The sequence below is a fragment of the Arachis ipaensis genome, chromosome B02 (assembly GCF_000816755.2).
Source record: "Arachis ipaensis cultivar K30076 chromosome B02, Araip1.1, whole genome shotgun sequence".
NCBI lineage: Eukaryota > Viridiplantae > Streptophyta > Magnoliopsida > Fabales > Fabaceae > Arachis > Arachis ipaensis.
In genome coordinates, this window is record NC_029786.2 from 19408683 (window position 1) to 19423288 (window position 14606).

Here is a 14606-nt window from a genome sequence, read left to right on the forward strand (position 1 = left end):
TCTTATATTTATTAAAATTTTATACACATAAATTAATATAATTTGTATGCATGAATTAATATAATTTGCATCCATATTTTTCAGAATTTACGCACATAAATTAGTAAAATGATAATTTAGTATTTGTATATATTAACCAAATAATAACAAAAAATATTAAAAGTTGCTCATTCCAAAAATTTTTCATACCGAATTTATGTCCTACAGTAAAAGATTACCATAATAGAAATTAAAAAAATTAATAAGTTAGCAAAAATTATGATAAAATATTGATAATTATATAAATGGTGATATAAATAAAGTTTAAAGTAAAAATCAATGTCAAATTACAAAAATCTCATTTAATTTTCATATGCATTGCCTGTGAATGAGAAAATTTAAGGGATCAGTACTTGTATTTAAATCTAAATAATCTAGTAAGCAATTAATCAGTAAATCTAAATCTAGTAAGCACTTAATCAGTAAAAGAAAAATGAGTAATTCTATATCATTATATAAAATCTCATACCATTAAAAATATCAATAATAACTAATTAATTGCTACAAATTATAAAATTTGTTGGTCTCTAACATTTCTCCATGAAAAATACACTTGTCCAAATAGAAAGAGATGATGCGTTATGGAAATGGATCTTCTTAATTATTAAAAAAAATCGAGAATATAAAATGTGAACTCTAACTTTTCATTATTCTCTGATTTATATTTATTCTTGGTTTCACTTATAAAATTAATGATAAAAGATTACATTTACTCTCTCAAATGTGGAAAAAAAGTTGAAAGCATCTATTCTTGATGCTTCGTTGAGTTCGTTCAAATAAAAATATAAAATAAAATTTATTAAAAAAATTAATAAAGTAATAAATGATGAATGAAAAATTAATCACCATTAATTATTACTAGGTAGTTTTTGACATTGGAAGCCATCCGTTAATCCAATTAATTATTAACACATGTAGAAGAAGTTAAACAGTTCCCTGCGTTTCCCTTCAAAATTCTTCGAAGGAAGAGAAACAGAGAGACATCACTTAGAATATTGTTGGAAGAACCACAAATACTTAGACCATCTTTGGAAGGAAACTCATCTCAGTTCCTATTTATGGCACATCTGTCATAAAAAGTAACTACACATCAGTTTTTGCGTTATAAATGATAAATAAGAACTCAAAGCATCTCTCTTTTCTCTATTAGGAGGAACTAACTTTAGTCCCTGTTGTAGTCCCACTTAATTAATTAATTAAAATACTTAAAATTAATGTAATTAATTTTTTTAATAATATTATTTAATTACACTTTTGAGATGAGTGGTTTTAGATATAATATTAGAGTTCTAGATCTAAAAGGTCAATCCTTGATGAACCCAAAATCAGTTTAAGCGCTTAGGCCCTTTCATCCAGATGGTTATTCTCGAAGCCATCCGTTAATCCAATTAATTATGAACACATGTAGAAGAAGTTAAACAGTTCCCTGCGTTTCATATTCTTCGAAGGGAGAGAAACAGAGAGACATCACTTAATATGTTCCGTACCTTCCGTAGACCTTCAAAATTCTTAGAATATTGTTGGAAGAACCACAAGTACTTACTGTGTTCTTTGAGTTCTTCAAACTTAAGCTTTCTCTCTCTTGTTAGTGTAATCTAAAAAGCCTTTTTATTTCTTACTATGCTTCCATTTCTTACTACCAAGTTATTTAAAGATCACGTAGAATAATACTACACTACTGCTACTTCAGTACATTGGGTGTAATCTGATCTCTAGTGGTTACAAATTACAATGGAAGCTGAGACTAGTTCTAGCAGCAGCAAGAACAGAGTAAGAATAAACAATGACTATGGCTTCATGGATACGATTCTTTCGTGGTCCATTGATGATATTCTCAATGAAGAACTCTACAAAACTCAGGTTTGTGTTCTTTTGTACTATACAATTACTATCCCTCCATATTTAACTTAAGAATGTTAAATGACGCTTTATCTTATACCTCGATTTTGATGTGTGGTGTATATCCAGGTCGACAGGATTGAGCTCTCGTTTAAATCGGTAAATAATTACATTGGATCTTTCGTATATCCGTTATTAGAAGAAACACGAGCGCAGCTATGCTCGAGTATGGAGGTCTTGCAGAACGCTCCATTCGCAAAAGTGAACAGCATTGACAATGATAAGAAATTTGGAAGAAAATTCTACAATTTGAACATTGGGGAATGGAAAAACAGATTCACTCTTCGTACTAACGAGCCGTACAGAATTCTTCCAGGAGATGTTCTAATTTTGACAGATTATAAACCGGAAACCGTCAATGGTTTGCAGAGGTTTGCAAGGATGTGGACTTTTGTTTCAGTAGTCAAAACAAGTGAAGATGAAGATTTAAATCTTAAGGTTAAGGTGAAGGCATCAAGTGATATTGATCCCGAACTCAAGTATAATAAGTCTCTTTTTCTTGTCTTTTTGACAAATATAAGCTCGAATAGAAGAATTTGGAATGCACTTCACATGGATGGGAATTTGAATATAGTGAACCAAGTGTTAACCACAAGCGAAACGGCGGTGAGAAATAAAGCTTAATTTTATGTTTTGATGCATTATCAGATTATCTTAACAAAATGACTAAATTAGCTACTATTTATATCTATTGTTTTTATATATTTTTTTACAAAAATGGTATTTTTATACTAAAATTATTTACTAAAATTAACTCGTGTTGTTTAACTCATTTTTAATATGTATTTTATATTCTAATATGTATTTTATATTTTATATTCTAATATGTATTTTATATTAGTAACGGAGTTTAGTAACAGATTTTGATGTACAAGTAATTGATGTTTTTAATATAAATTTTATGTTTTAACATATATTTTATATTAGTAGTTAATATTGATGTTTTAATATATATTTTATATTCACGATTTGTGGAATATATATTACTCTGCATTAAAAATATTATGAACAATGTTCATATTCTCTACAAATATAATAAAAAAGTTTATTGTTATTATTTATCATGTAATAAGTTCTACCTTAATGTGTTGTGTTTTTTCTTTTGGAAAAAAAATTTTGCTTGCGGATTGTGTTAGAAAATTTGACTTAAGAGATTAGTGCCAAACTAAATTGATTGAATGATGTGAAGCAGGTTGCGGAGAGTTGTAACTGCTGCTCTGTGAGTGAAATGTCAAGGGATGACAGTTCTTTAGAAAGGTTATTATCGAATCTGAATGATTACCAAAAGAAAGCCATTCATGCATGTCTTTCGGGAATTCGGTGCAGCTGTACTAATAACAACTCAAAGATCAAGCTGATATGGGGTCCCCCGGGGACGGGGAAGACTAAAACTTTGGCCACACTCCTCTTTGCTCTGATGAAAATGAAATACAGAGTCCTTGTATGTGCCCCTACAAATGTTGCCATAAAAGAAATTGCTTCACGCGTTGTGAGTATTGTGAAGGATTCGGAATCTGGTGAAACGTTCTGTTCTTTAGGGAGCTTTCTCTTGTTTGGGAATAATGAAAGACTTAAAGTTGATGGGGAATTAGTTGAGGAAATATATTTGGATTATCGTGTGCAGGAGCTCACAGAATGTTTTGGATCTTATAAAGGTCTGAGTTCCTGCTTACGAGAAATGTTTCATTTTCTTGATGGTTACGAATTGAAAAGGAATTATACTGGAAAGTTTAGAGGAGAGTTTCTCTCTACAGCATTGCGGCTAAGGCGCTGCATTTCTATCTTATTTACACACGTAAACGTGGACATTGTTGTGTATGAAAAACTCTATCAGAACTTGGTCTTGTTGAAGAAGGCACTTGATTCCTTTGAAGATTTGCTGTTTCAAAATGGTGAATACCAATCATTGTGCAAAGAGAGAAATGAATGCCTAGAGGCTTTAAAAGTCGCAAGAGATTCACTTGTTAGATTTCCGTTTACAAAATCTTTTAAAGATAAGGCGATCCGGGAGTCATGTTTGCAAAATGCATCATTATTATTTTGCACTGTTTCTGGCTCGTACAATCTACATTCTGTTGCGATGAAGCCACTCGACATTTTGGTTATAGATGAAGCGGCGCAGTTAAAAGAATGCGAATCGCTCATAGCCATGAAAATTGAAGGAATAAGACATGCTATCCTTCTTGGGGATGAATGTCAACTACCTTCGGTGGTAGAAAGTACTGTAAGTAGCTGCAATAAAGTTTATATATACTAATACTAAAATTTATAGTAAATGTTATCGTTGCTATAAGATTTTCGTAACACTTTGTAGAATTGTAATTATAATTGAAGTCGTTTTTTATTATTTGATAACGTTTTAATTTAAAAAGATAAAAATAAAAAGTGTGATCAAATTAAAATATTGTCGAATAAAAAAAATATGACTTTAATTTTAGTTATATTTTTACAACAAAAATATTATTTATACACTAAAAATCAATCACTATGTGTATAGATTTTATAATTATTATCTAAGTTTTGTAACTATGTAACCATAGCAAACATATAATTCACCAAATTTATATATTTCTTTTAGTAAATTTATGTTTCCAAGCTATGATAATTGCGAATTTACATTTCCTTCTGTTTCTTTGTGTAAAAGGTCTCTCGTGAAGTTGGTTTTGGAAGAAGCTTATTTGAGAGACTTAGCATATCTGGTCATCCTAAACAGCTTCTAAGCATGCAGCACAGGATGCACCCTAAAATTAGCTCGTTTCCGAATTCATATTTCTATTTTAACAAAATTCTTGACGCTCCAAATGTCCAAAGAATTGAATACAACAAGAAATATCTCCCTGGGAAAATCTTTGGTCCCTATTCTTTTATAAATGTGGCTGGGGGAAGAGAAGAGTATGATGCGGCTGGTCGGAGCCGAAAAAATGTTGCCGAAGTCGCAGTTGTAACGACAATAGTGAAGAATCTGCATAAATGTTAGTTCACTATTCTCAACCTGAAGAAAATTTCATGTTATACTAAATTGTTGCACTTTTGCTTATGTACTTTCACAGTTTCACTAACATTACTATGAGATGTCTAAAAGATTATATCATAAGATTGTATATTTTGGCAAAAAACAAAATACATGTTTCCTGAGTTCTAAGTTCTAACAACAATGCTGGTATGAACTGCAGCATGGCTTGCCAAAAGGGAGAAACTATGCATTGGTATTGTGTCTCCTTATGTAGCTCAAGTCGCGGCAATCCAGGAAAAAATTGGAAAAATCTATGACAACGATGTTGAGTTTACTGTGAATGTTAAATCAATTGATGGATTTCAGGGTGGAGAACAGGACGTGATTATTCTGTCCACTGTTAGAACAAATAACAGGACGCCTCTCGATTTTGTTTCATCCCAGCAGAGGACAAATGTTGCTCTCACAAGGGCTAGGTAGTTAAATCTTGTCTCTATTATTATGGAATTTTATATTGTTTCAGTTTTGTTATTATGCTTTGTGAAAAGCTGCTTTATTTTTTTATATTTACTAGGCACTGTTTATGGATTTTGGGGAATGAGAGGGCCTTATCATACAATGAAAATGTATGGAAGCATATTATCTCTGATGTAAAGAAGCGTAACTGTTTCTTCAATGCTGAAGAGGATGAAGAATTCTCTAAAGCCATTTTGGATGCAAGAAAAGATATGGATCAATTTGATGATTTGCTTATGACAAATAGCATCTTATTCAGAAATTCAAGATGGAAGGTATGTGAGTCCTGGACTTAATTACTTTCTGTTTTTCTTCACTTGTTATACGTTGAATAAACTCCATTTTTATTGTGTTTAGCTCTTTCTTTCCTTCAAAAAGAAATAAAAAACTTCATATCAGTTCCGATCTCCATAATATAATGTGTGGATTTGCAGGTTAACTTCAGTGACAAGTTTCTCAGATCGTTTAAGAGCCTGCCGTCTGAGCACTCTAAGAAGTTAGTTATTAACCTTCTTGAGAGGCTTTCTAATGGATTGAGGCCGAACAAGACTCGAGTTCAATCATTGAGCAATGATTCATCTGAGATTCTGAAAAGTTTCAAAATTGAAAGCAGGTATCTGATCTTCTCAATAGAAATAGTCAGGTATTCGAGTTATATGCAGGTTTTGAAGATATGGGACATATTACCTCCCAACGATCTTCATAAATTGGCCAAGCGACTTGGAAATGTATTTGCAACATACACTGAAGATTATATCAGTCGGTGCAAAGAGAAAGGTTTTTACAGGTAAGTTTCAATTGTCTTAGGCGGTTAAGTTTTTGCAATGAGAAAAATGATAAGAAGCTTCCTCTCTCTCTCTCTCTCTCTCTCTCTCTCTCTCTTTCTCTCAACAGGCAAATTGAGATTCCTCTAACCTGGCCGCTCTCAAGGAACATTCAAAAATTAAAGAATGCCGATAACAATAAAGGAAACGAAGGAGAGAAATTAGTATCTGTATGTGAAGATAGAAATGAAGCTGAAATGTCAAAGTTTAAGGAGTGGCTTCTGTTAATGAAATACTGTTCCAACAGTGACCATGAAGCCATAGATTTGGATCTTCTTCCAATTTCATTAACAGAAGAACAGCGCAGAGTGATCTTCTATCCCCGGAGTACATTTCTACTTGGACGTTTCGGAACGGGGAAAACAACTGTGTTAACAACCAAGATGATTCGTAACCAAAAACTGCACCATTCGGCAGTTGAACTTGTATATGAAAGAAGCGCGAGTGCACTTGAGAATTGCGACAAGTCTCAAGAGATTTGTGCTGAGACAGAGAGGCCAGTTTTGAGGCAGTTATTTGTGACACTAAGTCCTGAACTGTGTCAGGAGGTGAAATGCCATGTCTCTCGGTTTGAAAGGTTTGTGGTTTTTCTTTCTACAAATTGAAGCCTGTAATTACTTGCAAGCTCGGAGTAGATATCTTTCTCTCTAAAAATAATTACAAATGTGAAGTTTAAATCTAAAATGTAACATAAATGTTCCTTTATGCATCCAATACATAGGAAGAACCAATGTTTTTAGAAAATATTTTAGCTAAATCTATTTTTTAATAGAATAAAATTTTGAAAAAAAAAAAAGGAAAGAAAAAGGAAACAGTACTAGCATCACTCATATTTATGCCAAATGGTACAGGTTGCTTTGGGAAGAGGGAACATCGGAAGCAAGTAGTTCTTCGGTAAAAGATATCCATTTGCCAGATTCATTCCTGAATGTTCAATTTAGTTCATATCCACTAGTGGTTACATTTCGCAAATTCTTGATGATGCTGGATCTGAGTTTGGGTAGATCATATTTCGAGAGGTTCAAGGTCGCTAAGAATTCTTCTCTTGGCCAAGGTTTAGTTCCATGGGAGGCTTTCTTAGCAACCAAGGAAGTGACTTATGAAAAGTTTGATTCCTCCTATTGGCCGCACTTCAATGCACAAAAGATCAAGAACCTTGGTTCTTATCAAGTGTTCACTGAAATAATGACGCATATCAAAGGCGGCATTGAAGCCACAAACACGGGTAAGATGAGCCGTAAGGACTATCTCACTCTTTCTGAAAGCAGAAGATCAAGTTTGAGCGGGCCGAAAAGGGACTTGATCTATGATACCTTTGAAAACTATGAGAACATGAAGATGAGCAAGGGAGAGTTTGATATGGCTGATTTTGTAAGCGACCTACATAGAAGGTTAAGATCTTCAAGATACCAAGGTGATCTAATGCACTTTGTATATATTGATGAGGTGCAGGATCTAACCATGTCTCAGATTGCTTTGTTCAAGCATATCTGCCCGAATGTAGAGGAAGGTTTCATTTTCTGTGGAGATACGGCTCAGACAATCGGACGAGGGATCGATTTCAGGTTCCAGGATGTAAGGGCCCTCTTTTACAACAAGTTTACGCTTGAATCAAATAAAGAGAAGGGCCTTATTTCAGATATGTTCATGTTAAGTGAAAACTTTCGTAGTAAAGCCGAGGTTCTTAAGTTGGCACAAAGTATCGTTGAACTTCTCTTCCATTTCTTCCCTTATTCGGTGGACATTTTGAAGGTGGAGACCAGTTTGATAACTGGGGAAGCCCCCTATATACTTTTAGGAAATTGGATTGAAACAATTTTTGGTGAAAATGGATATAAGAATGTTGAGTTTGGAGCGAATCAAGCCATCGTGGTGCGCGATAATGAAACTCGAGAGAAAATCTTGCCTCTGGTGGGAAAAAAAGCTCTTGTTTTAACAATTTTGGAGTGCAAAGGCCTTGAATTTGAGGTAACCATTAAAAGAACTTGATTTGCTTTGCTTTATATTACTTTTGATTATTTTTCTGTTTATTAATCTCTGAAAATATTTTCTCTTAAGTTTTTTCGTTTGGTTCCTTTTTGGCATTTCTTTTTAGGATGTATTACTATACAACTTTTTATCAACTTCACCCTTGAAGAGGCAATGGGGAGTCATATACCAATTCATGAAGGAAAAGCATGTATTTTGTGCAAGTTTTGATGAAACCAAGCACAATGTTTTGTGCTCTGAACTTAAGCAGTTATATGTTGCTGTAACGAGGAGTAAGAATAGATTGTGGATATGTGAAGATAAAGAAGAATTTTCGAGACCGATGATTGATTATTGGAAAAAGAAAAGTCTTGTCCAATTCATGAACCAACCTAATGAGGCTTATTACTCAATGCAGAGTGGAATTAAGGAATATTTTTTGGAGGCAATGAAGAATTACTCAACTAATTCACACGAATGGATGGAGCGTGGAATTAAGGTACTTATTTATGGTTAATTATATTACATTATGGCCATGCCTTCATTCTATTTTGTGATTTATTTCGTTAGCCTAATAAACAACAGCAAATTAACTTATTGTTTATGCATTGGTTTTTGACACAATATATGATGCATTTGTGATTGCTACTTTGCAGCTATATAATCAAAATAATTATAGCATGGCTACCATGTGTTTTGAAAGAGCCGGGGACGATTATTGGTTGAAAAAGTGTAAACATGCTGCTCTGATTGCAATGTAAATCAATATACTTTTTCAATGTAAATATTGTTTAATTTGCAACAAGAGATTATTAATGAAGAGTAGACTTTTGTTGTCAAGTGTTTCTTTTTTCCTTTTCCGTTTTGGGCGAACTTGAAAGAGCTACGTGTTTCGTCACAAAAGTGGTTACCGGCTAATTCTAAGGCATGGTTTGGCTTCCACCATGATCCACAACAAAGTGAGATACCATAAAATCCGACATTATATGAGTCCATCTATAAAATCAACTATTTATCGGTCAATGAGTTAACTTTTTTTAAAATTTTATTTTAACGTCAACATAACATTTGCAAGTGAAATAAAATATCAAGAATAAAAAAATATGTTGGATTCATTTATTTTAGGTATAGCGCCCAAAATTAAAAATAAATATATTTATACAAAAGGAAGTATTGAAAGTTGTTTGGGAGTTCGGAGGGTCGGCTGGTGCAGTGTACTTGGAGTGAAGTTGTGAGGCTAATTTTTTTTATATTGGAGGAGTGTGTGAGTTGTGCTTGGTTATAGTATATACAGGTGTTAAACACAGATGTAGGATAGGGAGAAATCGGACCGTTAGAGTTTTTTGTTAAAAAATTCGTTGATCACAAATCGGACCGTCCGATTAGTTTTGTTTTTTTGTTTTTTTTTTATTTAACATGAAATCGGACCCTCCATTTACACTTTTTGTTTTTTTTTTCCTTTAAAACAAAACGGACCCTCCGTTTTTTTTAAATCAAAACGGACCGTCCGAGTTTTATAAAAAAGTTATTTTTTTGTAGATCTCCTCTAATCGGACCGTCCGAGTTCCTTGCTCTAAATCGCTCGGTCCGATTTCAGCCTCCTAACACCACATGCAGGAAAAGCACTCATATTCTCTATAATGCTGTTACACCCCACACCTTCCTCCATATTAAAAATAAAACGTGAAGATGTGAACCTGAACGTGAACTTCTGATGGTGGGGCTGCGCTCACAATTCGTCACTTTTTATTTTTATTATTGAGATTGTGGTAGTGTTTTTGAATAATGTGAAGAGTTGGTGTGTTTTTTTTTTTTTTTGTATGGATAATCACAAATCTGACTCTCAGATTTGTGGTTTTAATTTTTTTTTTATAAAAATTTACAAATCTGACCTTTAGATTTGTGCTTTAACATTAAAATTTTTTTGAAACATGTAAATCGGACCCTCCGATTTGGGGAATTTTGTTTTTTTTTTGTTTTTTTACTCAACTTACCTTCGGTTTTCTATCCCTACGCAAAACTTAGGCTCAGTTTTTTACTCTACCCAAAATCTGACCCTCAGTTTTCTACTCTTACCCAAATCTGAGCTTCTGATTTGTAGTTTCTAATTAAAAAAAAATAATTATTTCCATATCCATAAAAAATACACCACCTCTCCATAACTATGTATAACACACCTCTCCAATTCATTACCAAAAAAATTAGCCACGATTCGTCGGTTAGTTGGTGGTAAGTTACCTCCAAAAATACTCTAGTATTAAAGTAAGTGTCTGTACAATATATTGAGTAATTTCGTATTTATAATTTAAAGTTTTAATAATCAAAAAACAATAAAAATTTATATTATAAATAATAAATTCATTTTTTTATTTATGGAAGTTATAGAACACAGTAAATCGAATACTTCGATTTAGTATATAGCTTCCCCAATATAAATCAAACTAAATTCATTTGATTTACCATACGTGTACTATATATAAGGATTCAAATTCAATTGCTACGATTTACAATTCAAAATTCTTCCACATGCGAGAGAAAAATTTTTATTAAACTACTCTTCCATTTTAGCCCATGACAATAATAAAAAAAACTTGTAGTCTACAAATTCAACCCAACAGAATACATAAATTTAGTTATAATTTTAGTTTTTATTATTTTATCTTATCTTATCTTTAGTTGTTCTTATCTTATCTTTATTTGATTTTATCTTTTTTAGGCCTGAAGGTTGTAGTAGGCTTAGAGAAGGGGAGGAGGGGTTGAATCTATGCCTTTCTTTTAATATGATAAACTTAACCCTTTAAAGCAAACTTTCAATTCTGATTCTGTTTGAACTCAGCAGCGAAAATTTATGAGATAATTTATTTTTGTCTCATGAATATTAGAAAACAGAACAGAGCAGATAGGAGAAAAACTAACACCATCATGTATCCTGGTTCGGTTGCCTTGTACTATGCAACCTACGTCCAGTCTCCACCACAACAGTGGTGGAATTTCTACTATAGTTAAAGTATTACATATACCAATTCCACAGGATTAACACAATCCTCTCACACTCAAGTTCTAACCTAACTTGACATTGGCTATGCTAATACCTAACTCTTCACTCTTAGTGCTCACCCAACTAAGAAAGAGGTACTTCACTGGTACTAGATACAAGACACAGACTTACCTAAAGAAATCTGAAATAACTCTAGACTTTTCTCTCAAGTGTATCACTCAGCCATTTTTCACTCATTAGCTTTTACTTGAGATCTCTCATTATGCCTTTTCACTCAAGAAATTATAGAAAGATAAACATAGAAAAGTAAATTACAATCTGTAAAACATGAAGGAGATTGAATCTTCAACAGCCTCTTTGTTATGTGATAAACCAGATTTGCATGTCTCTGATTCAGTTCTTCATTTTTGACGGAATGCTTCTTTGAAAGAAAGCACTGTCCAAGTAGAGGAACTTTTTCAGGGAACTCTTCTCAGAATACAACTCACCAAACTCTGGTTATCTCTCCTTGGTCTTCTGAATGAAGAAAAATTTTCTTTTATCTCATTGCATGTTGCTGGGTTGCTCTTCCTAGGTCAACTTCTTGAGCTTTGTGCTTCAACAACACACTAACTCACTTTTTTCCATTAATCCTCATAATAGAAACTTTGGCTCTAACATTCTCTAGTTGACCGAAAATCATAGGAAAGTAAAAAACAGATATCCTCAATGGTAAACCCAGATCTTGGCCATTGAGAAGCTACTTGGTCCCCAAGACACACTTGCGACCGTAGATGCACAGCAGAGAACAACACAAATCATCTTTCTCTTGTATCCTATTTCGGACTTGCAGAGTGTTGGGAAGAAGAGAGGAAAGTAGTATGTATGCAATAGGAAATGGTTTACCTTTAACCTTTGCCTAAGCTTGATTTGGTTTGAATTTGCTGATTTGATCTCAACCTTTCTTGTCTAACCTTTTCTTTCTTTCTTCTTCTGTGAACAACTTAAGGACTAAGCTGTTTCTCTTTCTTTTTCTGAGTTCTAATTGAGACAAGATAGCTGTACGATACTTTTGGTGAAGGCACATGGGAAGAGTTTGAATGAGAGAACTAATCGGGCTTGGATCGGGTTTGTATCAAGTTCAGCCTGTTGGTTCCTTGCCTAGTTTCCTTTTGGGCTTTGTTTGTATCATCAGTCCACCATCCTTGTTCTAATTTCATCCAATTGGGCTGTTGCATTGATTTGTGGCTTGCAATGCTTAATTACAAATAATTAACATTAGTTAGATAATTTTTTTCAAAAATAATGTTTGTCATCATTAATTAATTTAGTTAATTTCTTAATTCAACAAGGCCAATGCTCTATATATATATTTAGTTTTATTTTCATAATACAATTCAATTCAATCAATTAAGAAATACAAAGTATAATATTCTTCATCTCTTCTTTTTTTATTCTTTTACAATTTTATTAAATTTAAAACTCCAGAAATACAGAACGACCCAAATCGTATTTACTGATTGGATGGAGTTGTCCATATTGTTAATAGCATCAACGAAGTGAGTAAATAAAATTTATTTTCTCTAACTTTTATATTAAAAATGTTAGCAATATTTAGTTGGGCTTTTTTATATAAATAAATATTTAAAAAACATTAATTCCCGAAATACTCACCGCATGCCACAAATACGCAGGGCCAAATCAATGCCATCGCCTGCGAAATGGAGTTCCCCGTCAACTCAGCTCCGGCGCCCGCGAAATGGGTCTGACAGCAGCAAGGGCCACCTCTGATGCGGCGCACACGAAATGGTGCAGCAGCCATTTAGTGGCTGGCGTCCGCGAATTGGTGAAATCAGGGGCGGCGGTCACAAATTGGTTCCAAGTCAGGGTTAGTACCCTTTGACTCATTCTACCACAGGAATCAATAACAATAACCCACACCCCATCTTTTCTTCAATCACATGCATTCATCAGAAACCGTACTCCATCTTCTTTTAACACACCCTCTCACTTTGCTCTTCCTTCACCCCTCTTTCTTCTTCTTCCATTGTCATACTAAACTAGCTACTACTCTGAACTTGGTCTCAGAAAGTGAGAATTTTTGTTTATAGACACAAAAAAGAAACCAACATAGATTGTTTCTTTTGTTCATAGAAACCAATAGTTGGCATGTCAAGGGTTTCCACGTTAAGGGTAGTAGTAAAGAAACCAACATAGATTTTTTGGCCATTTTCATGTTCATTCATGTTTTGGCTTCTACCATTGAACCTGTTGCATGCCACCTATATTATGGAGTAATTGTGACACAATCAGATTACCAGGCCTTAACGGCCATCAAGCATGAGTTCATTAACTTCAAAGGGGTTCTGAGGAGCTGGAATGACAGTGGTATTGGTGCTTGTTCTGGTGGTTGGGCAGGTATCAAGTGTGTCAATGGTGAAGTCATTGCAATTCAGCTTCCATGGAGGGGTTTAGGTGGAAGAATCTCAGAGAAAATTGGTCAGCTTCAAGCACTCAGGAAGCTGAGTCTCCATGACAATGTTCTTGCTGGTTCTATTCCTTTTTCTTTAGGATTCCTTCCAAATCTTAGAGGTGTTTATCTCTTCAATAACAAGCTTTCAGGTTCTATTCCTCCTTCTATTGGAAGTTGTCCAATGCTTTAGTCTTTTGATGTTAGCAATAACTCACTCACTGGTAACATCCCTGCTAGTTGTCCAATGCTTCCCCTAACATGCTCCACTTCGTGTGCGCCGGGCTTGGAATGCTGCATTTCGTTGATGGTAGCCACGAAATGGTGATATCTGCCAGTGTCAGCTCCATTTCGTTGGCTCCACCCTGAAGTTGAAGTGCAAACCCATTTCGCAGACGTCTCCCAAAAAGTGGCCCTGCGCATTTGTGGAAGAGATTCCTGTGGTGCGTATTTCCGGAAATAATATTTTCTTAATATTTATTTATATAAAAAAGCCGATTATAACTTTTGTTATAGTTTTTAAATTAGAAATGTTAGTGTTTGTATGTATTTAGATTTAGTTGAGAGTAGATTCGGTGTGAATTTGATTTCTTCGATTAAAGTTAGAACATGTATGATAAAAACATTTTGATTGAATTTTGTATGTATGCTATGATTGAGGGTTAATATTTTAGGATTACATTATCATCACTTTTGTTAGGGGCACGAATATAGTATGAAATTTTGGATATTGTTTAATTTTTTATTAAGGGCACGAATATTTTAAAATTTGTAATGAGTTTTTGATAATGTAAGGTTTATGTTTAGTGTATTTTTTATTGTTATGCAACCGATCTAATATGTTACTAATTGTAGAAGAATTGATAAAAATACTTAACGAATCTTTATCAATAAATTTTATTTTTTCTTATGTTTTTTTTTTTAATCGTCTCTCTGAAATGTATAAGAACAAAAAAAAAA

At 33.5% G+C, this 14606-nt stretch overlaps 1 protein-coding gene across 1 annotated transcript; it reads left to right on the forward strand.

The window, feature by feature from the left end:
- On the forward strand, positions 1771-8982 carry LOC107626920. The gene is made up of 11 exons (XM_016329810.2): positions 1771-1899; positions 2008-2544; positions 3131-4162; positions 4583-4910; positions 5112-5367; positions 5466-5682; positions 5842-6194; positions 6302-6815; positions 7099-8199; positions 8327-8698; positions 8856-8982. Exons 1-11 carry the CDS (start codon positions 1771-1773, stop codon positions 8958-8960), a joined length of 4944 nt encoding a protein of 1647 aa, XP_016185296.1. The 3' UTR covers positions 8961-8982.

What these genes read in the sequence shown, in the direction of transcription:
- LOC107626920 (XM_016329810.2), top strand. Translation starts at nt 1,771, where the DNA reads ATGGAAGCTGAGACTAGTTCTAGCAGCAGCAAGAACAGAGTAAGAATA. An exon ending in AGTGAAGAATCTGCATAAAT is followed by an intron (nt 4,911 to 5,111) that starts GTTAGTTCACTA and finishes TATGAACTGCAG; the next exon opens with CATGGCTTGCCAAAAGGGAG. An exon ending in AAAGAGAAAGGTTTTTACAG is followed by an intron (nt 6,195 to 6,301) that starts GTAAGTTTCAAT and finishes TTCTCTCAACAG; the next exon opens with GCAAATTGAGATTCCTCTAA.